We start from the raw sequence: 26,023 nt of genomic DNA, 5'->3' as shown, positions 1-26,023 counted from the left end.
AACCGTTAGGTTAGTTCCTGTTTTGTTGACGTCTAATTAAGCAATTTCTTTTTACAATAATTTATGTTTCGGTATATTTCTATTCCAGGAATAAAGTTTACTAGATGGCCAATCAAAACCCTGTATCAACCAGATGAATTAAGGTACGTTATTCCTTAGATGGAATGAATAATATTGTCAAGTACATACAGTCATGGAAATAAGTTTAGAATATGTTTTAACGCTTAGGGCTTTTTAAAACGTTCACTGTTAATCAATCATACCAAATAGGTTACATGTGTCTATTGTTATTGGACCATAACACACAACATCTTTTATCATTCGGACTGGGGGGGGGGGTTATGACTTACCAATGGGCCATCATCTCTTGAGTTATGGGTATGTACAGCCTTTGACTTGTTTGAAGCAGGTATCATTAGTGCTTAACTCTATGCAGTCAAAAATCATCTTGCATTCATGAGGAGTAGATCAAAAGAAAAGGCCATTGCAAGACATTTAGGATCTAAATTTAGGATCGTAATACTACAAAAGGAGATCTGTTAAAAATGCATTGTAACGGTCGCAAGAAGCCGGGATCAGAGTTGCAAATTAAGAGGGTGAGATTAAAAAAATTCCGTACCTGTAACTAGGTGCCTAGACAATAGACCTATCTATGAAGGAAGCCCTTATTGCTCAGAACAGACCGTCAAGCACGTTAACATTGCACACGCCATCACTTATAGGTCTGTCACACTACGACGGACTGGATCAACGTACATCACCGAATACAAAAATATTTTATTCGGTGGAAAAATCACCAGTCCGGCAGAAGATTCGGTGGGATTTTGGGTCCGATTCCCGTTCGTCTCTATATGCGTTGTGGCCGCTAATAATCCTGCAGGTGTCTTATATCCGATCGTTCAACGTCCGACAAATGACCGGATTTGGGGGTCCGATTCCCGTTCGTTTCTCTATGCGTTGTGGCCGCTAATAATCCTGCAGGCGTCTTATATTCGATCGTTCAATGTCCGACAAATGACCGGCTTAGGGGGTCAACGTCTGACAAACGACCGGATTTAGGGGTCCGATTCCCGTTCGTCTCTCTATGCGTTGTGGCCGCTAATAATTCTGCAGGCGTCTTATATTCAATCGTTCAACGTCCGACAAATGACCGGCGAATCCGTCGCATGTGGCACCAACAGGGACGTCCACCCTATCAGAAAAGTGGGGAGGAGAGGGTGTTTGAGAGGGTTTTTGACCCCTTAGAGGCAGTGACGTAGCAAGCACTTTTTCAGAGGGTGAACAAAGTGGGGAAAGACAACTTTTAAGGGGGAAAACTTTGACGAAAATAGTCAAATATTGGCTAATAAGTACAAAAGGGCTACAAATCTTATATATCAGGGCAACCAGCGTCCGGGGGCAATAGAGGCTAGAAACCTTTGGACAATGAAGGCCCAATTTTTTTGGATCAATTTTAGCACTATTATTGGGTACTATTTTAGTTTGAAACAGCCGCAAATTGGTGAAACGAAAGCCTAATTGAAGCCATTGAAATGTTTTCACCATTTATTGTATAATATAAACAATTGCTTTAAAAATAACACGTGGATGTCCATAGCAGAAGCAAAAATGAAGGTCCAATTGAAGCCATTTGCATGGGGACTGTAGGGCCTATTTACATTATTAGGCCTAAAAAATTTAGTTTTAAAATGGAAAATTTGGAAAATTGTTTTTGGTGCATCATTTTTACACTATTATTGCCTTAAACAAAAAAAAAAGAAGGCCCGAACTGAATTTTCAAAATTTAAAATGTTACACTGGTCCACTGATGACACTTACATATAAGACTTCAGACTCGTAATTTCAGGTAAAGCATGCATGGATTGATATGTTAATAGACCTAAGTCCGTCTTAAATACTGACTTTGGTGACAAAATGTCACGGGCCCTACATATCGACGGGCCGGCAGTAATTTTCACAGGCTTTTGGGCCAAGAACCCACCTTTAAGCACTGCCTATAATAATCACAGGCCTATACTTAGGCTTACTATATACTATCCTGGGCCTACTCAATAACGTACAATTTAACCTTTTCCATGTTTTTTCTTCTTTTTTTTTTTTTTTCAATCACTAAAACTGGTAGGAATTTGATATTGCGTCCTCTACCCTTCCGAAAGTGCCCCTCCCTCAATACTACTTACATGCATAGGCCTACTAAATTGCGTGCAATTTAACTTTTTCTCTTCTCTTCTCTCTTCAATTTTTCTCACTTTCTTTTCTTTTTTCTCTCCTTCCCCCTTTTTTCTACTTGTCAGTCACTAAAGTACTGATGGAACTATGATATTGCGTCACACACCCTTCAGAAGTCCCCCCCCCCATGATCGATGCACATGTTCGCCATAGGCCTACATCCGGCACAAGCGCCTGCGAAACCTTGCAAACACCTGCGGTATATAAACGGAAGAATAACGAACAAACCCAGGGTATATATACAGAACAGTACGAACACACATCGGACAACTTCCGAACATGTGTATTCGGCACACTCCGTTTCAAGTTTTGTGCATGCACAAAACTTGAAACGTATTGTCGACGGACTAAACAAACATCACCTAACACGAAACGCATTTGGCGGATAATAGCAGGACATATGAAGAACATAAAACGAACATTGACGAACACTAACGGATTTGCTAAAATACCATCCGTTTCTTATACGGAAGACCGATCCGGTGTAGTGTGACACTAACACGGTCTGGGTCAACGTACATCACCGAATGCACAAATATGCTATCCGGTGGTGAAGGCCTCACAGGAACGTATTTGCAACGAACACGGGCCGAGTGCAACGAACAAAGAACGAACATGAACGAAAGGAGAGCGAACAAACTCCGTCAATATACAGCACCATACGAACACACATCGGATAAATACCGAACATGTGTATTCGGTACACTCCGTTTCAAGTTTTGTGCATGCCGACGGACTTCACGAACATCACCTAACACGAAACGCATTTGGCGGATGATAGCAGGACATAAAAAGAACATAACACGATCATTGACGAACAACAACGGATTTACTAAAATACCATCCGTTTCTTGTACGGAAGACCTATTCGGTGCAGTGTGACAGGCGCATCACATTGGTGCCTCGGTCACTGGGAACATGTGATCTTAGGAAGCCCGGTTTTTACTATACAGTGAAAATGACCGCATTAGGGTCCGTAGACAGACTCGTGAAGGCTTTCGTGAGGAATGCATCCTATACAGAGTACCGGGAGGTGATAGTATATAGGATCACCATCTGGGGGATATTTGACTGTAGGTCCAGTTGTGATCTGCATGTCCTTGATGTAGTATCAGATTTCGTTTGCCAAGACGACAACTCCATCGCACACAGATCATTCACTCAATTCAAAACTAGAGCTGCGGACACTACCACATATTCTTAACAGATACCGATCGTCTCTTGCTGTAACCAGATGCGTTAGTGACTGCTTCGAGTTAGGCACTGATACTACCTGCTTCAAAAATGACTGGAATTCTGTCAAAACGAAACATGGTGGTCTATTGGTCAGTCACAATCTCCCGTTAACAAATGATGTGATGTGGTGTGGTACAATACATATTGTCGCAACACATAGTGGCGTATAGCCATTTTCCAAATTTTCCGTTTCACATAGTGGCGTATAGGTTTAGAGCTAGCTAATATCCTATAATAGTTATTCCTTGTTAACTATTAAAGATACAGTTTAATAGTTTGAACATTTAACTTTAATTTCAAATGGAATCGGGCCACTGAGAGATAACAGTGGAGGAGTATCGACTCCGTTACTGGTAGCATATCCTTCAAAAACGTTTTGCTCGGAGACGTATTTTGTCCTTCACGTACGCCACTATATGTTGCGACAGACGATCAATAGATGCATGGAAAGTGATTCCCATGTGATTGATAAAGAATGACTAATAACCACAATTTATTTCCATGACTGTAGATGCATGTTTTATATGTTGACTAACCTATAGGATCTTCAATGTGATAATTTAAAGCCTACGCATACAAACCAACATGACAGGTAGGAATCCTACCTTTAAATCTTATCCTTTAAGACAGATTGCTCGCGTTGAAGAAGGAACACGATACATTTTATGTGACCATTGTATACATTATTTGGTCCTCTGGCCTTATTTTGGCCATTCTATAGATGATCTGACTGCAATGTCTGTAAGCGCAGATTAGGGACTGCCTAAATTAAAGGATTACAGCATTTCTACTCTATATCAATTCTTATTTGGACTAAAATATGATTCGTATTCGTACTGCCTGGCAAGGAACAATGACAATTGCCAATCAATTGTTTTATTGATTGTCTTATCTATAGTCAACAGGCAGTTTAATGTTCTTTTAGTCTTAATTTTTCTTCAGGTACTTCGATGTAGGTGATACAGGTTACATTGTGACGGCTAATGAAGGTGACCCATTCCACGTTAAAATACAATCACTGCAGAGAGAATGGACAGATGCTGCAGCAGGAGGAGAGTTCCTTGGTGAGTTATCTTCTATCGCATAGCATTTGTAACTTATAAGTGTATCGCTGATGTTTAAAATCCAAACAACGGCCACAGAATGATCTTTTGGTACGGTTGGTTAGTACGAAAACAATTGTCACTCTGCTAAAGATAGCTTTGCTGCAAAGACGACCTTAAATTTTCCATCTGATAGAAATAAAATAGAAAAAAAGAAAGAAAAGAACTCTAAGGCAAAAAACCAGGACATATCTCTTCTGACACTAGTCCGAAGAACGTCCGAATATAGGGCTTAATAGTAAAAGTACCAGAAGCTTACAGAGCTAATTAGATATAATCGCCTAATGATGTGTAAACCAGCATGGTCATTTGTACCTATGATGGGTGGAGTTTGAAAATTTCGCTCTCAGTTAAAATGTATTGCGTCACCGTTTATTTGGCAACAATAACATCAATTGAAATCTAATTTATTGGCTGCAGTAAAATATACAGAACATTATCAAGAGACCTCGCTGGTCTTCGGTTAGTGGACTTTTGCAGTTCGTGGGATGGATAGACAGCGATTTTTACTTCTGGGCTCGCTTTGCGAGCAGATACCAGTTAATGATGGGATTTCTTCAAGGCTCGCGTGGCCTTTGAACTCTATGCTTACTTTGCGAGCCATGCTTGCATTCGGCAAGTGATACTCGAATTTATTTAGTGGTCTTACTTCTGTCCAGGCTTGATTCGCGAGCCATGGTCATGGTGGGTTTTGAAGCTCGCTTCGCGAGCCATTGTTGATGGCTTTTGTAGAATGGTCTACTGTTGACTAACATTGACCTTTATACTAGACATTGTGTTACTAGTTACTTCCTATGCTCGCTTCGTTAGCCATGATTGCGCAGATTTATTTTACTCGGGTTCACCGGAACCTCCGTGATATAGCAAAGGCTCTGATCATTCTACAGCAAACGCACATACAATATTGGCGTCTGCATTATAATCTGCAGATCTGGAAACCTCGTTTATGGCATGGTCCTGTGGTGCGGATTCAAAAGACGCGTGTAATGGATCGTTCGTGAGTACCACAATCCCCCATACTTTGCTGAGACAACATCACAATAGTAAATGTGAATATGGATCATCATATGAGTTCAAATGACAAGATTAGGTTTACGTGTAAACGTGTGATACCAATATTGGATGCCATATTTAAGTGTGTCAAATCACGTGTTCACTTACAAAAACAGATATGAGCAAGATCGGACTTGATCATCACATTATTTTATCTCCTTGTTACCACAGATGCTGAGTTATCACCAAACCTGAACCCGGTGATTAGGAAAGCACTCAATGACTCTACGACACTTAGTACGGTGATATTGGCTTTACTTTGATCCTATAATAATAATGTGATTTACATTCAAGCACATGGGATAGTTTCTATGCCTACCTAATCGACAGCAGCCTAATTTGTTCGATCTTTGCATCGACGGTCATGCAGCTTGCTTCGATATTTGTTATTAATGAACTATCGATTAATTAATCAAAATATTAATGGTAGTCTTAGCATTGTATGCAAAGATTAAATGTTATCACAATGAACAAGAGTCAATTGATATTTCGTAAATTATATAACGATCGACCAAGCATCGACGGTCGATTGAAAGATCGAACAAATTTGGGACCATTACCTCAATTAAATCAAAGCTAACGTCAAACACTCTCTGAATACAGAAGATGTCCCTAGCAAAAATGGCATAATTATTAGTTTCTAAAATGTGGTAATTATTATAAGCTCAATTACAATTATGTTTTGCTTTTTTTAAAAAAGTTTAGTGAAACATTTTAAACAATATTTTGTAAGAACAAAAATCAATTTCCGAAAGGTCAGAGTTTAACTGTACAAAATCCGTCCAACAATACATTAGAAATTTAATGCCAATATCACTTATTTTTGTTACATGATTGCTAAAGAATTCTACGAATTCAGCACCATTGATGGTCTTGATGAGAATGGGCTATTACAGGAACTACACGGATTTGGCGGAAGAGGAATAAGCGTTTATAGAGCATCTGATTTCACTCAGGTATCATAGTGGAAATTAAAAATGAGAATTCTTTCAAAAGCGATGAGAATTTCATAACTTTGAGAATTGAAAATGTTCTCAGTTCTATGAAACTAACTCTGTGGGACTGATCTGAGAATGCCGTTCTAATTATCGCATTAAATTTTCTCGTTTATAACAATGTGACAAGTTGTTTACAAATTAGTATTTCTAATTCATTTGGATTTGGATGAGTAAAGATGACCACAGGATTGGAAGTTTCATAGAAATGAGAACATTTTGAATTCTCATAGTTTTTTCCAATTCTCATCGCTTTTGAAAGAATTCTCATTATAAATTTCCATTAGTGTATGGAGTGACTAAATCTAATCCAAATTCCGTAAGGAAACTTGTCTACCATTAATCACAGAGTAAGATTAAGGACAATAATTAGTTTACTCTCTCCTTTTCAAATTTGTCGCTTCTGCCAAGGACCTCCTGTAGCCGTAGCCTGCTCTTTAGTGAGAGGGGGGGGCGAATTCTCGTCCCCATTTGTCAATTCCACCTCATTTTTAATCACACTTTACTCTTTGTCGTCCTCATTTTCATCACTGATTTTCATCCAGGCTCCCCCTGGCTACGACACTGGACCGGGCGTTCATTTGGTAAAATAGTCAGGGGCATAATGAGTTACGTTACGTACTATGAAGTTGAAATATTTCTAGAGGGGCGATGAGTTGGTCAAAGATGATGTTGAGTGCATATGTCCCCTCGTCATGTACATTTCCAAATGGCTCCTTTGAGCCACCTGGTAGTCTTGTCACCTTCACACAATCAATGCCTTTAGAATCATCCCAATAAACTGTTAAAAGTCAGATGTAATGGGTTGCCAGTCTGATGAAACCATTAGTGTAGTTGTGACACGTCACTATTAAAAAATGTGAGTTCAACATCTTCATTTTTCTTTGGAATCTTTCAAAATTGAAATAAACCAACTTACTACATGTACCAATATGTGAATATGAAATGTTATGTACTGTCAGGTGTATGATTCGGGTGATGCTTTGGCCAAGATGCACGCTGCTGTTTATCCAGACGTATTCAATGCTGATGATGAACCGTCTGACCAAAGCCCACGGCAACTCATGGATAAACGCGCCACAAAGCAGGTAAACTATAACATGCATGGTCATTGTCAAGAAAGCTTTGGTTTTAAGTCAAAGCAGCATTTTTATCTAAACCATAATGTACGATCTTATAATATGAATTTTTTTAAATTCAAACCTAACTTATACATCTCAATTAAATCAGCCAAATTCGTTGTGTTTGTCAAGTCAGCAGAGCAATTTATTTAGATTTAAGTCCCTAAATACAGGGCCAAAATAGCCAGTGGTGTTTCCTTTCCATTTTTCTTTCGACTTAAAATGGACAGACAACTTTCCTGGCAGTATACTATTTCGGCTTTTTGAGTAAAGAATAACCAAAATAAATTGTGATATTAAGAGTGGACTTCTTTTAGCTTTTGTTTAAAGATTCATGGTTATTAGACCATGGGACAAGGCTTGCTAAGTGCTTCAGAAAGTAGTTTTCGTTCTCCCTTTCTGGGTAGAGGATGGTTTATACATGAAAATATAGCTATTATATCACTGATCAATAATATAACATTTCCCACTTTCAAAAGTTGCACGTTACTGTGTAATTTAGGAGTTATTTGGGGTTAAAAATGTGTTTTTCGTGATTTTTTTTCCATTTTTTGCCCCAAAATGTCAAATTTTAAAATAGCTGTAACTTTCAAAATAAATTGAGTAGAAATTTCATTTCTATTGTAGATGTTGCATATTACATGGATGTCTAACACTGGTGAATAAAAATGTCACAGCACAACTCTAAAATTTAAAAATAAATTACAAAAAACATATTTTTGTGCTATTTCGGCCATTTTTGAGCTAAAAATGTAATTTTTGCATGGGGAAAAAATAAATATAAATTTTATTGATTTAAAAATATGTCATTATGTCAACCTAGTTATTCTGAACAAAAAAGTTAATGATGGTGAATGTCTGTGACCTATAGTTTTTGATCTATGGCCCTTTCAAATTCATATATGGACTAAAATAGCATGTTTTTGTTCAATATTTCCAATATTACGCCAAAATGGTCCTTTATGACCATTTTAACCAACTTGTTAGTTTTTGGAAAGTGGAACTTCACTTAATAATATGAACATGTAATTGTACTTTAATGTTAAGCTATTTCAAGATCCACTAGTATGCCCACTACCGTGGTAGCAGCAATTTTATCTACTTTCAATGCAGTAAAATGATGACTAAAATGATTTTGCTGCATTGAAAGTAGTAAAATTGATGATATAATTGCTTCTGCCATGGACACCGAGCTACCAGTGGATCTACAACTAGCTTAAAATGAAAGTACTATAATATATCCATAATATATGTGAAGTTCCCACTTTCCAAACACTGAAAATTTTGTTAAAATTACAAAAAAGTACCATTTTCAGCCTAATATTGGAAAAATTGACAAAAACATGCTATTTTAGTCCATATGTGAATTTGAAAGGGCCATAGATCAAAAACTATAGGTCACAGACATTCACCATCATTAACTTTTTTGTTCAGAATAACTAGGTTGATATAATGACATATTTTTTAAATCAAGAAAATATATATTTATTTTTTTTCCCATGCAAAAATTACATTTTTAGGTCAAAAATGGCAAAAATAGCACAAAAATATGGTTTTTGCCATTTTTTATTCACCAGTGTTGGAAATCCATATGACATGTAACATCTACAACAGAAATGAAATTTCTACTCAATTTATTTTTAAAGTTACAGCTATTTTAATATTTGACATTTTTGGGCAAAAATGGAAAAAAATCACGAAAAACACATTTTAACCCCAAATAACTCCTAAATGAGTAAAGTAAAACGTGGGAACTTTTTGGATATTAATTCAGACATATATTTACTCTTGATTTGTTATGTTTTTATGTTCTGCCCAAGAGTGGACTACGGAAGTGAAAGATAAATGCCCATGTCCCATAGTCTATATCCAATGAACAGACGTTGTTCCCACGTGTCTAATAGTAGAGACTTTCTATAAAGATGACCCCCCTAACTACTTTTGTTTTTAACATTAGGGTGTGGACTGTGAATCGCTAGAGATCGGTGTAATAGGTAATGATCGTCTAATCTTTGTCGGAGCTGATCGCATCGGGACCCTCATGATATTTCGGTAAGTTCTGCCCTCCAAGTAAAAATGAAGTATCTGATAACATGACATGGAGATATATTTTTACGTACTATTACTTGAGTTTTTTCTCTGAACTTAAATAATTTATTATATCAAACTTATAAAAGATAATTGTAGCTCCTTAAGGTGACTGGGATGGCAGGAGCCACATTTGTTTTGTTTTAGCAATTTAACTAAAAACTGCAGTGCACTGCTTAATGTCAATCATATTTGCATAGGTCTTACGGTTCTATTGTCTGTCCAAATAACTTAGACACCCGATTTTTAGGATATATTTCGAAAAGTTTTCACTTTGGCAAAAAGTCATGAAAGAAAAGTTGCTAAACACGGTTAGACCTAACAGAAATTATTAGTAAAGCGATGAAAAAATATTCTTCCTTGTCTACTTTTATTCAATTTTTACCGATTTACAGCAAGATATCTGGGTCCAGCCGAATATTCCTAATGACTTGAAACTTTTGATGGGATAATCTATTTACAGTAAGGGGTGTTTGAACATTGTAATCATGCATATTGATCAGTGATTCTACCTTTTTTTTCTTTGATCCTTTTACTAATTCACGATAATGGCGGTCTACTCAAATGCATTCAACAAAAGCATGTTTTCAATCTACCGCGAGAGGTCGTCTCACACGCATAACAAATACACTACGATCAAATAGGTTGATGACAATATTTGATTGAATGGACTGCACTGTGCCATGATTTCGGTGAATGACACCGGTTCAAATCCTTTGTTTGGAGCCAATCAATTATTTCATGCACAACCTCTATAAGATGTCACAGTTGGTGCATTATAACAAATGATATGATGCGTCTGGAGTGTATTGTGAATTATACTCCTCACCAATAACATCAAAACATTCATAGGGCATACAATATTTGTATTTTCTTAGAATTGGGCCAATCCAAAAGCATGCACAGAAGAAGATTCAAATACCGCGCCGAATTGTTGTAATTGGTTGAGGGACAGCTGGAATCATTGAGTTAATACACTAAGAATAAATATGCCAATTAGAAACACTGTCTGCATTTTATGAACTGAATTATATTTTTCATTTTTATGAAATGTTTTTGGTGAGGAGTATAATTGATTTACTATTCATCCATTCACTATCCCAAATCACCATACCTATAAATCTGTATAATGAGACCTTCCAAAATAATGGTACCCAACTTCTACCGGATTATTTTTAAAGTGTTGAGAAAAACCTTCCAATTTCAATAGAATTTCTGGTAAACTCTCACTCAATGCTTTGGAAACCCAAAAATCCTGTTAGGTCTCAGCGAATGTTAACACTTTTCTTTCATGACTTTCTTTGAAAGTGGATATTTTTTCAAATAAGTAACAAAAACTGGGTGTCTAAGTTAATTGGACAGACAATAGAGGTATGGCCACTAATATATATAGAAACAAAGGTGTTGGGCGTTTTCCCCACTTAAGAAAGAATGCACATGGGGCGGAAAATGGCATCCTACAGTCTGTCCACATAGAAGTACAAAGTAAATACTAGTAGAACTCGAAAACTGGAGGTATGATAATAATTATTTCAGTGCAATGCTTCTTTGGCGCGCCAACTGCTTCGCGATTTGTACTTGCCGAGCGCACCACGCTCTTTACGCGTCGCGTCGCGTTCGCGTGTGACGCAAAGCATCGACCTCCGATGCCACAGATTTGGTTTGTACTCGTAGTTCTATGTGGACAGACTATAGTATATCAAGCTTTGAGGTATTTTTTATGGAACCCATACAATTGTTTTTGTGTTTCCGTTTTATTTGTCTCAATATTTGAGTGTAAACAACGCCAGGACGTGCTCCCCTCCGACTTGCCTTCATTATTTCTGGAAATTCTCTTTTTCCAGTCTTGTTAAGAATTCGTACACACCAAAACTTGAGTCTATCTATCGTAACGGAAGTACAAACCGACCAATTAGCGATTTGTTTAAAGACCAAGATTTAAATGATGCCGCACCTGAAGCCCTTACGTAAGTAGCACAATATATTTTATGTTAAAACTGATTTATACAGAATATTACAGATAATCAGTAGAACATTAAAAAAAATGCGACCATTAAGGCACCAGAAACAAATTCGTTCGATCTTTTTATCGACCGTCGATGCCGCTTCGATGCTTGTTATTAATGAAATAACAACTAATTAATCAGAATTATTGCTAAAGTAATACTTTTCAATATCAATATAGACAAATGTTTGTACGTTGTCACAATTAACAATGGTCAATTAATTGATTTCAAAAATAATAAGGATCGACCAAGCATCGATGGTCGATCGAAAGATCGAACTAATTTGTTTCTATTGCCTAAGATCTCCTGTCTTGAATAGTGCGAATAATCCGCGGTACAAATACAGTGTCATTGAGCATTGTTGAGCGCCCAAATGTTGATTGAAAATCGTCCCTTCCTTTCATTTTTATACATGCAAAATATGTGTCAAAATCACGTCCGGTCTGACCCTATATGGCACAGCATGGCAACAAAACGTTCATGGGGGTATAGCTATTGTGTAAGCTATTGCATATCTTTCAGCCGGTGCATATAGGCACGATACATTCAAATTGAAGACCTGAGCGCAAGAAGACCGTAAGTCCACTTGGCCCCTCAACATGTATACACTAAAGTTGCGTATAGTTTCGTATAGTTTAGTATAGTTTAGTAATGTTTTATACATGTTCAGGGGCCAAAACAAATATTTAACAACCTTTCATGATGGTTTCACCCAAGTGGACTAACTTACGGTTTTCTTGCGCTCAGGTCTTCAATTGTACTGTCGGATTCAGTTTGCAGTTAAGGATTTGGTTCCTTACCTGGTTTTCCTACCATAATTTTCGTCATTGGTTTGACCTTTATACGGTTTTATACTTTACACTGACCTGCCTTTCGTTCCATAATAATTTGAAAGCAAATCTTTGATATTAATTTTTAATTTTTATTAAACATTAAAAAGCAAACAAAATGGGCTAGGGATTGGTGCGGACGACAGTTTATAAGATTATTCTAAAAAGGAAATGCTGACTCTAACTCTTTATGACAAACAGTTTACGACATTCCAATCAACACCATTATTAATATTATGCATAATTTTTGAATTGCCAAGGTTTATTCCAGCCAAAAGAAATTCAGACCAGAATTTTCCGATGTTGATGGTCGCTGGAACTGAGAGTGGCACACTTTCATTTTACCGAATCATAAATGAAGGTATGTTTCCTTGTATTTGTTTTATGTCTAAAGATTAATTTATACTACATCGCTGAGCGTCGGGCGATTGATATCTGGCGAATGAGGTTACGCGTTTTTCCAAACGCAACAAAAAGCTCGCTACCTCATTGCCTAGAAACCAATCACTCGTCGCTCAACGATAGAGTATAATACATTCAGCTTTAGTCATCGATTGCCATTACGTTTTGTTACCTGAAGAGATTTGATCATATCCTTGTGATCTGGTCAACTCATTGACAGATACGAACCTCAGGAGGGAATTCAATTTTTGATCAAATCTCTCCAGGTAGTGAAACGTAATGGCTCTTTAAAATACCAATGACAAAATACCACTACTTATCAAAAACGTCACTGAGCACAAAAACACCAACCATGGCAAATGAAAGGGAATAATGCACCGTCAAATCGGGTGATATTGTGGAATATCTGGTATTTGTTCAATTAACTCATAATTTTAATAGCATAAAAAATACTTTACTGCTTTCCCTTCGGCCCTGTTGGTATTGTAATTTTCTGAAGGGGAGTATCAGAAATTATGAATGGCATATTCGGGTAACATTTTCAGTTTCTTTAGTCTACCTTTTGGTCAACAATAAAACAAATCCTTGCCAAGTGCTCTGTTTTATTTCCGTAAATATACAGCTTCATTTAAATCAGAAATCATTTAACAATCCATAACATACAAACCGTAAAATTCCGTTAATGTGCCTATACTGTGCATACTTTCTGCGAGTCAGTTATTTAGAAAATCTTTTTTATTATATCTCTAAATGAAATGATAAGCAGTATATAAAATGAAATGAAACATGGAATCCAGCTAGCATAACAGATTCCTGCAAAAATGAACAGTTTTTGAGAAAATCTCAAAACTTTATATTACTTTAGTGGCTCGAGGATTTGGATTTAAAAATGGCGTCTCTGTGAGAAAGGGAGAGTTGGTAGTTAGAGGTATGAGGTGGAGATGTCGTGCAGTAGCAATAGTATCACATAAAATGATTTGTATTAATTTGTATTATGACATTTCAATATCTAATTCACACTGGACCAATTACCCCACTGTTGGGGTATTTGGTCTACCTGAAATAAGATTTTATCTGGTGAAGTCATACTTCTTTTCAAGAGGTTTCAGGTTCTTGCACAAATTGCATATAAAGACAGGCAAATATGCCTGATAATCATTCATATTATATCAGCTCTACCTAGTGTTACATGTTTTTATAAAACAAAGTGGCTTAAGTGGACCATTTGCCCCAGGTTCCCCTATATCAACGAATTTTAGGATAGTTTGGTAGGCTTTTTAATGTTTTTCTTTTACTTGTAATTTACAAACACAGATATTTGTAAATTTAAAGAAAAAAAGAAAAACTTTAACACGCTACCGTGAAAATTCGTTCTTATCCGAGAAACTCGTTAATATGCCCATATCCTGGGTTCCATATGCTTATTTACAGCTTATTAACGAATTTTTACGGTATGTATAATTATTTTGAGTTTCTTTTTGATATTTGGTATAATGTTTCAGAATCCGACCCGCGCATCCCCTCCAAATCCACAATAACTACCCCCCTCTATGTGGATGGGGGATGAAGAACTACGATTTCATCATTCTTTAGGTGTGTGTTGAGCCACAGTGGTTCACCACACACCGCTGTAGGTTTGGCATTTTTAATTTTATATTACAAAAGGTTTATTTGCAGTATTTCTTCTCGAAATATATTTCTCTCATTTTCAGGGAGCGGCGCAGGAAGCACAGTACCGATGATCCACATCAGCATCGTGGTGGCATTACTTTTATTGGTGGAATGTATTGTTTAACATTATGGAACTCTGAACAAGATATCATTTTTAGAAGAAACGAAACACATCGATTTCAGATCATGCGGTTCTTCACTGCGATTTTTGCGCGCCTATATTAAGACAATGTGTCAGCTCACATGTTCATTTCATGACCCTGTGTTATGTGTATCTATTTCGTAAGAAGGTAGTCGCAAAAAATAATGATAACGAAGTGTTTAGTGGCTACATTATATTAGTGCTGTTCTTAATAATTATTGATAATTTGAATAATATATAATATAGCATTCAGATAAAGTATACAGTCATGGACAAAAGTTTGGGATGTTTTTTGCATAGCCCTGTTTTTAAGTGCAGATTTCTTACCATAAATGACCCGTAAGCAAAATGGACCGAGGGTGTCTGTTAAGGTCTTACGTACCATTCCATATCACACAAGTAATGAAGGACAATGGCTTCTAATACCTGACCAATGAACCATCGGGCATCCTTTTCGCAGTTATTTTAGCGATATGATTCATAAGGTTACATTGGCTTTTGCACTACCGTGAGAAGAAACCAGATTTACTTTGTTACATCTGTCTGTTGTATACGATATTTCTGATGCGAGTTGAGCGAAGATTTATACGCCTGCGTCATTGACTTACGTAATTGTTGCTACAAACAGAAGGATATTGGTGCCACTTTAATAAGGCGCAGTTTCTAAAATTTTGAAGAGACGTCGAGAGACCGGTACTACTACACCTAGACCAAGGTCAGGTCGGCCCCGAAAGACAACCGTCAGGAAACCTGTGAACAACAAACTGGTTAGTGCAGGTTTTCGCGCAAGACGACCAATAAGAAAGCCGATACCTCTGTAAAGACATCGGCATGCGCTCTTGCTTTAGTCACAGAAAGATATGAATTTGACAGGAGGCCACTGGCGTCCTCCTCTAAAGTAAAGATGGCCGATTGAAGATCCGAAGACAGGTTGATCAAGCCCTGCTTGATGATTGTATCATGCCTAGAGTCCAGGGAGATGGTGGTGGAATCACAGTATGGGAAACATTTCACAGTAGGTCGAAATCACACCAATACAAGGACACACGGCCCAGGACAAATACCTGCATATTCTCGACACAGTTATGCTTCCGTATGCAAGAAGAGATTTCGGGAACATTTTGGATCCAAATAGACCGCCAAAAAGTGTTGCGACTGTGTGATCCTCCCATTTTAATTTAATTTAAATTTAACTGAGCACTACTCCAGAACAATAAACATATTCCTTATATATGATTGAAAACTACATTTGATACAGAAATGAAAACATCCAAACTTTTGTCCATGACTCGACTGTAGTTTATCATATCTGTGATGTACCGTTCTCAATTTGTGACACGATCTGGTCCATGGGGGCAAAAGGCGGCAAATTTGAAACTGAGATAAAGGCAAAAATATGGAGTGAATATGGAGTGAAATAAAATACATAAGAAAATACACATTACAAAACCTTTAGAACCAAGTATGCTAGACCTTTGGTGGTTTCCGTATATGATAGCCTAATGTTATTATAGTGCTGCAGAATGGTGAAACCATTGTTTAAGTTTTGTAAAAGTGTGACATTTGGCTCAGATGTAGTATTCAGTCTGGTGAACAATTCTAGGGGGAGGGCCAAAAATATATTGTCTAATATGGCCGCCATAGAGGTATTCGAACTTTATACAGGAAAAAAAATCAAAGTTGTTCAAATTGAGTTATAAACCATGCCAACGTGTTCCCTGGTCACAAGGATCCAGAAAAAGTATAGATTGACCTATCTGTGATGTACGGTGTTCAAGTTATAAGCAAAAAGGCCAAAGGTCAAGGTTTGACCTCTACTGGGGCCAAATTTGAAAAATTGCTCCGATTGTTGTCAAAATGGTCTCAAATTCTTCCTCTCGTCATAATACTAGTAATTCATAATAAGATTTTACATATGTAGAAAGTTTGCATCCCAATGTTTCACCCAAAAATTGGTTAGTCAGTAGGTCTATGTAACGTTTGATGGAGCTTTATGGTCTTGACCTATTTACCTGTGCAACCCTGTGCAATCCTATTATGGACTAGTATGCTGAGAGGAACAACTCTAGACAATTTTGATAACAATTGGAGCAATTTTTAAAATTTGACCACTGTAGAGTGCAAACCTTGACCTTTGACCTTTCATATGAATCATGTGAATATATTTCGAACATCATTTCCTGACACAGAACTACTTTACTTATCTTTAGTATACAGTAATAAAATTGAAACCAAGTCAATCGCTTCATTTATTCTTAAGACACATTTTTTTGAAAAAGATAGAAAGAAAGAAAGAAAAAAAAACATCTGGAAAAACAAATCAAAAAAGCCTCAACATTGAAGCAAAACACCAGTTCACATGAAAAAAACAAAAAACCGGACAAAATAATATCATATATGCAAACTAACCCGAAATATATTTTTTCATATTATGCTGCATGATGTTGCACTGCTCTTTGCTGGTTTATGGTTGTTGCGGCAAAATAATTTGAGACATGGCTGCAGCATGACAGCTTGCCCATTTTCCCGTGGTATTTAGCTATGACATTGTCATTTGCTGCTGTTGCTGCACACTACTTGGGGAATTGGTAAAGACTACTTGAGTTTCGTCTTGTTGGTTTGGTTGGTGTGGGATTGATTTCTTTTTCTTAGAGACGTAGACGAGTAACGCGATGACTATGAACATAATAATTGAAAGTAGACAGGCCATTGTAACACCGGCAACCTTTCCAGAAGACAAACCAGCTGTAAATATAATAATAATGATAGAAATGTTATAATAGTTATAATAATGATAATGCTAATGATGATAATAATCCAGATAGTAATAATATAAATAACAATAATTATCATAATCATCAAACGTGAAAATTATTGTTGTCCCAAACTTGATTGTTCCATAAAGGTACTGCATAACCCTTTCTTTCTTAAATAATTTAGAAGTAAATAATAATGGTCGATTTGAAAATGTAGAAAATCCCATAGGAAAATTGCCGAAAAACGGCTTGTCGTGTTCCACCGTCAGGCCTGGTGCCCCTAATCATGGTCGATTATCCCTAGTATGTCTCACGCTACGCCACTGTTGATGAGCAGTATATTAATGTTGACGATTACGTTTTAAAAATAAATCTCTGCCATATTCTTGCGAAAAGTGTATAATTTATTTTATTGAAATACTTCAACTTCACCTAATCCCAACACTTTTTAAAGCCATATTTGTATTGTTCAATGTAATATATGCTGCGCACTCATTATAAAATCTACTACAGTCACATATACGCACACATAGACACCCAACACCCTCGCTCTCTCGTATTACACTCATTTACACATCCCTACCTTTTTGGTTAGTGCAAGTCACACTTGCCACATTGTAGGAGGAGCGGCAATTACTCTCGTCGTAGTAACTGTCTTCATCCTCCAAGTAGGTGATATCACATTCGGCTAAACGGCCTTCAGTTCCATCACAGTCAATCTTTGCTATAATATAATTGGGCTTGTATACGTTTTCTACATATCTTTCCGGGGCATCTGCTTTAGTTGCGCGTTCGAATCCAAGCTCCTTGCAGGCAACACTAGCCTCATCAATACCCCAAGAGGAACCGTAACTACATATGTGACCCAATGTTCCATTGTAAAACACTTCAATGTTGCCAATGTTGCTTGTAGCTTGATAGTTTTTGGATAAGCGGACAAGTGGTTCACCATCTGCATATCGATTGAGAGAATGTTATACTTTTCTGATCGTATTATGAGAATAAGAACTTAGAAAGAAATAGAACAGACAAATATATCACAATTAGTCACTTTACTTGGTAGTTAATGACACCCTATACACCGTTAAGAATTAGCCGCAACGGTATACAGGTGCATAATCAAAAAGTGCCGTCTTGTAAAATTCCCACTAGCAAATAAGGGCACGGAACTTATTCTTGTTGGGATTTCACAGCACAAGTGCGCCATTAGGCGAATCTTTATGGTATTGGTAAGATTATCCCTCCACACGCATTACCATACCCATCTCCATGGACACCAATAAGTGAAGATTACCTTTCACTGAATCACATCGAATCGCTACATCTTCCGAATGATCGCAGTAGTAGTAGTCTTCCGAATTAATGTCGTTCTTACATTGCCATAAAAAAGCCTCTTCACCAGTGCAGTAAATATCATTCAACAGAACAGGTCCATTGCTTCTTCCATAAGAGTCGCCATTCTTGACGTCAATAGCTATATCAAAGCCAAGCTCCCTGCATACTACGTCCCCTTGAACGTAACCAAAACCAATGTTGTATCTACTACCACAGACCGTACCCCATTCATCTTGGATAAGAACCTCTAGACGACCTTCTGATGAAGACGGTCCACCCACAAGGCGAACCTGAAATTGATCTGCATGGAATAAATTGAGGACAGAACAGAACAATGTTAACGGAACGAAGCACATAATTACTACGTTCAATTGTTCACCGACCATCGAGCTATACATCACCTAAATAAAGTTTGTAAGGGCTTTTGTTAGCGCTAGGTGTCCGATCAAGTGACCACGTCATACGGGGATAAGGTGGCAGTTCATTTCTCGATCAACGGGTGGTCCAATGGCAAAGCCAGGTTTTTTTTGTAAGAACAAAAATGACTACCACATGTTCCTGATGGTCATAATTTTGGCCTGCTTTACTGGGACAAACGCGCGCAAAACCTTTCCATTTTACACTACTTTAGCACAAAGGTGATATGTTGTGGTAATTTGCAACATTACAATGTTTTTGCCCCAAATTAAGGTGTTTAACGGTGTAAAAAAGAAGATGCACAGGGCAATTCTGGACAATTTCTGTCCGGTAGATGGAGCTGCCCCACACCTGTTGCGGATTTTATCGTCCAGAGGCTCCCCCCCCCCATGAGTGACCAAAAAATTGGGTAGAAAGGGCGTTACCAGAGGCGTTGTGAATCAATATTTGCTTGATTTCCCCTGCCAATTAAATGTTTGACTGATCACAACAAACTATAGGATATAGAAATTTGTGAACATGGCTGATTCCTCTAGGGGTATATTATTGGGACAGTTATGCTATTGCCAATAAGTTGTTCGGAAAGAAATTAACCAATTTCATATAATAATAATAATAAAATGCATTTATAAAGCGCATAAAACTAACAGGTCACTATGCGCTGAACAACTTTTAAATTACACTTAACTTACACTACAAAAAGCATGAAAGAGCAAAATATAAAACAGCAAACAAAATAAACGATAATGATTTTAAAACCAACAGCCTCAGGAAACGAGCAAATGAAAACAAGAGGAATGAAACAGTGGATTAAAAGCATTAACAGCATGGCAAGATTTAAAAAACATCTACAGTAATTTTAAAAACAGCAATTTTAGATTAAAAAAAATTGGTAAGCAAATAAATACAACCAATATAATAATATACTCAATTAAATCAAGTTCAAAAAACAGGAGCTGCAACAGACAAGCGGAAGACATCGGCAAGAGTTGTTATTAAGTGTCATATACAGATTTAAAAAGGTGATATACATTACGGCTTTTTATTAAAACCAATATCATATTTACCTGGCGAAGAAGTCGTGTACCACCATTGTGAAAGCACATTTGGAAAGCAGGCAATAGCCAACAGAAAGGTGTACATCAACATGTTGTCCAAGTTCGCAATACAGGTATTAAGGTTATGAAGTACACAAAATGGAGACAGCTATAAAATCAGTCAACTGGCTTTCATGACAATAAACAATACTTGCTTTGTGTTCAGGTGTTGCCAATATCCTGCCCCAAAGGCGCTGTAGTTAGAAATGACATCATACCTTTTGAAAGAAGATATAAATGCATTCTATCAACAAGAACGCCGTAATGCCTAAAACTGGTTGCTGATCATAAAGTGGCCATTTTGTGCAGTGTAGAAAACAAACAAACAAGCAAAATTATTGCAAGCCGGTAGAAGTGGAAATGATGCGTTTTAGAGCTTTTTTTTATTTTTTAGAAAAAAAAAATTATCTTGTTCGCTCTACATGTCTTGGTTTTTACTTTTCTGTTCAGGCTCCGAATTTCCCGTGTTTTGGTGCATGTTTTTAAATAATTCACCCAGTATGTCATTGAAATCCTAGTTTTGGCAACTCTTTCGGTTTGTTTATATTGTTTCGGTTCATTTAATATGTACAATTCCATAGTAATAGTCGTGTTTACACTCGATTAAGTTTATTAAATGATCACAGACGTGACTTGAAAATATATAATAATGCTGACTGAATTTGAAATGTATTATTTTGATCAAGTTGTTTGCGTAAAGCAGTCTACATGTATTTGCACACTACATTTCGTCGCTGGACAGGAAAAACCTCAATGTAATTCCAAAGATCAAATGCAAAACCTCATAAGTAAAAAGTGGGGCCCAATTACAAAACCTCACATGCAACGATTTAGCTGTTTTGTGTGAGACGCAAAAAATAAAATAAAAATTAACAAGATTAACATAGAACATGATGTGCAGATTTGGTTATTTACAGACACTTGTGCACTTTACAGTTATAAGGGAAGCACTGGAAGGTGTGTTCGGACATTTTCTTCAAGTTGACACACAAAAATAGAATTTTAGCAAAATTGCTCATATGGGGTTTTGTAGTTGGGTCCCACATTATGAGGTTTTGCATTTGACCTTTGGAATTACATAATGAGGTTTTTTGGCCTGTGTTCAAGAACTGCATAATGTCCAAATGAAGACTTGAGCGCAAGAAGACCGTAAGTCCACTTGGCCCCTCAACATGTATACACTAAAGTTGCGTATAGTTTCGTATAGTTTGGTAATGTTTTATACATGTTCAGGGGCCATACCAAATCTGTCACAACCTTCCATGATGTTTTAGCCCTGGAACATGTATTAAACATTATATTAACCGTAAGAAACTACACGTAACTTTAGGGGCCAAGTAGACTTACGGTCTTCTTGCCCTCAGGTCTTCATTTGGGCCTTTATAGTTTTACATAATGTATATAGGCCATTAACGCACAACGGACATTGGGATAGGTTCGGTAGGATGAATAAGTAATATGTGACCATCCACCACGAAGTTGTAGTAAAGTTGGCTCTAGACCATTTTCTGTTTATTGCATATTTTGTAACAATGTACGTTCAGCTTTTGAATGACACCTCAACCAGCTTCATCTGACATCTGGAAGTGAAGTTATGGTTCATCAAAGGTCAAATTTCTTATATATTTTACATAGAAATCCATATATTGTTATATATATATATATATATATATCTCGAAATGGTAAATGCCGACTTTACGACCAGGTTGTGGTGGATGGGCACATATTTCTAATAATGATTTGACGTAGCAAACGTACTCTATTGCCTTTACGAACCAGGTTATAGGATGGATTAATATATAAAGGCATAGGAATACAATGAATACCCGGTGGAATACTCTTCTCCAATGATTGTGCTCCCTCATTTGTACAATTTATTGATTGTAGTGAAGAGGGTCTGATAGTCCTGTATGTAGCTGTGATCTTTACGTACTGAGTACTTGGGGTCAATGTTTTGTAGATCTTTATTTCAAATCCTCATAATTTCCCTCTTAATACAATATAATAAACTAAAGAAATGGATTTTGAAACAATGGATTTTGAAAGTCACACATAAAGCTTCCACTTTTTGAGATGCTTAGTTCAAATCCTCATAATTTCTCCCATAATACATTATAAAACAAAAGATATAGATTTTGACAAGGTGCCTTCATTTCCTCATTATATAAAAACCTAAAACAAAAAGGTACACATTGGGTCTTTTTTATCTTTTCAGTTTCCGTAAGTCTATTGTTCAGATACGAAAACGCAAGTGATTCAGTAAGTTTACTGTAATCTGACTTCATTGTTAACTTTGAAGTACCAATTAGCTTATTTCAATAGAGGCAGATGCCTATGTCAATAAAAGCGGGAGAGACAAGACCGATGTTTTTAATGGTCTAGCGCCCTCTCGTCTTTGCATTGCTAAATTGATCTATATTAATTTGACAAAATGCATGCCAATCCGAATGATAATGTCCACTTTTTTTTTCTGTAAAAACGTTGAAAATAAGCCCTGAAATCACAAACGGTCCGCTTATGAGCCTATCGCGCCCCAATGCACTTGTGCAGGGCCACAGTGTCGCCCTTCCCTCATATCAATGTCTATGTCCCTATTTTGCTTCCTCCTGCCTCCCCCCCCCCATGATCAGGCTCCCCACTCCCTCCTCGGTCCCTACTCTCTCCTCTCGAGCTTTCTCTTTCTAGTCTTTCCGTCTCTCCCTCTCCTCTCTTTCTTCCGCACCCCCTCCCACTCTCACTTGTTCAGTCTCAAGTATCTCCCTCCCTCTCCCTTGCGAAATTTATCAGTATGATCCATGGCTGAAAGTAAGCTCTGCAAAAAATAAACATTTAAAATAAACCCGAGTCTTGCATATAGGCCCAACCAATTATCAGATTAGCTTGCCATTGGTACGAATGAATAGAATACATTATCTTTGCTCCGATACACTTCTTTTGTATTGCATTTCAATATTAAACATGATTACCAAATCACCACTTGTACGCGCCTCATTGGGAGATATTTGACTATTTCAGACGCTCGTTTCATCGCCAATATGAAAGACTTTTGCTTATAACTTGGCAACATGGTTAGAATATATTTCAATGCAAGACAATTTTTACGAGCCACTTACGTCTAGGCGTAAGTGCATATACACCAAACACAAGTCAATTGAAGCCGTGAATTTAGGACCGTAAAATTTAGACTCTTCTTTTGTTTAGATTTATATAGCACCAACCGCACATCTCAAGGTGTAAAAAATCAATATAACTTACCAAAACGAAAACTGAAATTCATGATGCAGTCATGTCTACAGTAGAATTCATCTCGACCTTTGCAGGACTTAACCCCATTCAAAGCTATTAAACCAAGATAACACTCATTGAAACAGCTCAGCTGATTAAATCGGATCTTCTCTGGTTGTGCACAAGTGTCTGTTTTCATGTGCGGTATCGCAATAAAGCTAGTATTATAGCTTCAGTTGGGTAACCGATTATAAAGGAAACGAAAGGAAACAATGGTATGTGTACCTTTGTTCACGAAATGAGACAATGGTGTGCTTTTTGTAAACCAGCATTCTTGAAAATGAGCAACATAATGATTGTTGACTTAACACGGTTTGAAAATAATTTCTTCATATTTTTGGTGTTATCTGTCGTTTACATATCCTTCCTAAAACACAAAAGTGCGACCCTCTCCAAACACCTAAATTAGCTAAAAATTTAGGACATGTTACAAAACTATATTGTCTAGAATTTTAGAAGAGTACTTTTAATAGTGGCCGGTTATTTTTCACACAGCGACGTTAACTAGGCAATGTACTATTACCTATAACATTAACTAAAACACCAAAGTACGAATATTTCCAACATCTAAATTAGCTAAAAATTTAGGACATGTTAAAAAACTATATTTTCTAGAACTTTAGAAGAGTAATTTTAATATTGGCCGGTTATTTTTCACACAGCGACGTTAACTAGTCATATCCCCATACTTTTAACGTAGGGCTATTTGTAGAGGTCACGCGTCAATGGGAAAGAGCACTGTGTATTGTGTATAGGAAAACGGACAGTAACTGCAGTATGTCACGAGCTTAAAATTTTCAGTAACTAACAAAAGGCTAAAATAAAAGATTGGTCACACCTGGGAGACTACCACTTCAGAATAACAATGACTTACAAAAACGGATACGGTTACGGAAACAGAAACTGAAAAGATAAAACGACGGATTGTCTGGTCATTAACAAACAAAGCAATTTCAATACTTTTATATATTCTTAACAAAGCAAAATCTAGCTTCTTATCGATAGAGGGCGTGAATGTTTGCTAGGAATTTGTTTTCCATCAAGGGTCAAATTCAACGAATTATTCAAATTCATGTTTTTGAAGTTGATCCTCTCTGGAAGCTGCTTAAGGAACAAATTATCGTTGCGACATGGCATGGTACCAGGTGAAACAACTGTTAGATTACGACGATGATACCCTTTAGTTAGTAGATAGATTGGAAAATGGCACATTCAGCCATCAAATCATTCAAGATATATAAGTTGTTTACATTGGGCGTGTTGGGGTAAAAGATTTCACCTACATCATAAAAGGCATATCACCTAAAAATAAGTGTAGCCGAAATACGTTATTTAATGTTTGTACATGAATGATCTTTATGAAAGCTTCAAAAACAAACAAGAAAGCAAATAAAAAAAACAAAAAAACAAACGTATTATATTTTAAAACACCCAGTCGGATGTATTATGTATGTTGATTTTGAATGGTATTTCGTTTTCCAAACCAAGAAAGGTATAGCTGTAAGTCATAGCTTTCCATAACAGGTCAGATAAATAGACGGTCCACAACTTATAAGTTCCGTTCTACTACTTTTCAGGATAAGTCAAAAAATATTTTACAAAATGTGAAAATGTAAAAAGATATGTAAAGCTCTATTTGTTTTACATATTGTGGACCAATTTATAGCGTCACACGTCATTGCGTTCAGTCACAATGGTTAATTGTGTATGAAAAAAGGCCGTTTTAATAGTTGCATCTGAGCAGTCAGGTTTTCTTTAACGAACACATGAATAGATCTGGCTTACTGTATTGTTTGAAAGCTGACTCCTATGGACTCAGATGCAACTTTTAACACTGTTTTTAACGTGTTTATTTTTACATAAGGAACCATTGTGACTGAACGCTTTGACGTGTGACGCTATAAGTTGGTCCATATGTGTAAAATAAATACGGCTACCCACACCTTTTTATACGTTTGCATTTCGTCAAATATTTTTCGATTTGGGTTCGCCGTCGCAAATAATAATCTGTTATTTGCGACGGCAAACCTGATAAAAATAGTGTTTATTTATATAATTCCAGTCGATCATGCCACCGTTTCCCGTGTTAAGTAGGCTAATAGTTATTACTTCAGAACGTATAGTTATTACTTATAATGAGATCATTTGTAGTGTTTTTAGTATAAAAATGTATTAAAGTGATGTTGTGTTTACACACTAAGTATAAGTTCCTCTATTTTGTTAAGAGCGTTTTGAACTTAAGATACCGTATTCAAAG

At 36.8% G+C, this 26,023-nt stretch overlaps 2 protein-coding genes across 2 annotated transcripts in view; one reads left to right on the top strand and one right to left on the bottom strand.

Annotated features, from left to right (window-relative positions):
• LOC140146416 (mesenchyme-specific cell surface glycoprotein-like) overlaps nucleotides 1-17,197 on the top strand; it is a 28,338-nt gene extending 11,141 nt beyond the window's left edge. The window contains exons 7-15 of the mRNA XM_072168259.1: nucleotides 89-143; nucleotides 4,408-4,529; nucleotides 5,793-5,858; nucleotides 6,465-6,577; nucleotides 7,579-7,704; nucleotides 9,695-9,789; nucleotides 11,670-11,792; nucleotides 12,922-13,022; nucleotides 14,776-17,197. Of these exons, the coding sequence (XP_072024360.1) occupies nucleotides 89-143; nucleotides 4,408-4,529; nucleotides 5,793-5,858; nucleotides 6,465-6,577; nucleotides 7,579-7,704; nucleotides 9,695-9,789; nucleotides 11,670-11,792; nucleotides 12,922-13,022; nucleotides 14,776-14,858 (884 nt within the window). The 3' untranslated portion in view covers nucleotides 14,859-17,197. The remainder of the gene's footprint in view (nucleotides 1-88; nucleotides 144-4,407; nucleotides 4,530-5,792; nucleotides 5,859-6,464; nucleotides 6,578-7,578; nucleotides 7,705-9,694; nucleotides 9,790-11,669; nucleotides 11,793-12,921; nucleotides 13,023-14,775) is intronic.
• Nucleotides 17,198-17,292: 95 nt separating this feature from the next.
• LOC140146418 (lysyl oxidase homolog 2-like) lies at nucleotides 17,293-20,692 on the bottom strand. The gene is made up of 4 exons (XM_072168262.1): nucleotides 20,452-20,692; nucleotides 18,927-19,268; nucleotides 18,216-18,584; nucleotides 17,293-17,621 (listed from the first exon to the last, which is right to left on the bottom strand). Exons 1-4 carry the CDS (start codon nucleotides 20,531-20,533, stop codon nucleotides 17,416-17,418), a joined length of 999 nt encoding a protein of 332 aa, XP_072024363.1. The 5' UTR covers nucleotides 20,534-20,692; the 3' UTR covers nucleotides 17,293-17,415.
• Nucleotides 20,693-26,023: the final 5,331 nt, after the last annotated feature.

Source organism: Amphiura filiformis, chromosome 2 (assembly GCF_039555335.1).
Source record: "Amphiura filiformis chromosome 2, Afil_fr2py, whole genome shotgun sequence".
NCBI classification, from domain to species: domain Eukaryota; kingdom Metazoa; phylum Echinodermata; class Ophiuroidea; order Amphilepidida; family Amphiuridae; genus Amphiura; species Amphiura filiformis.
The sequence above is the reverse complement of the archived record's forward strand: the minus strand, read 5'-3'. Positions and strand labels throughout refer to the sequence as shown.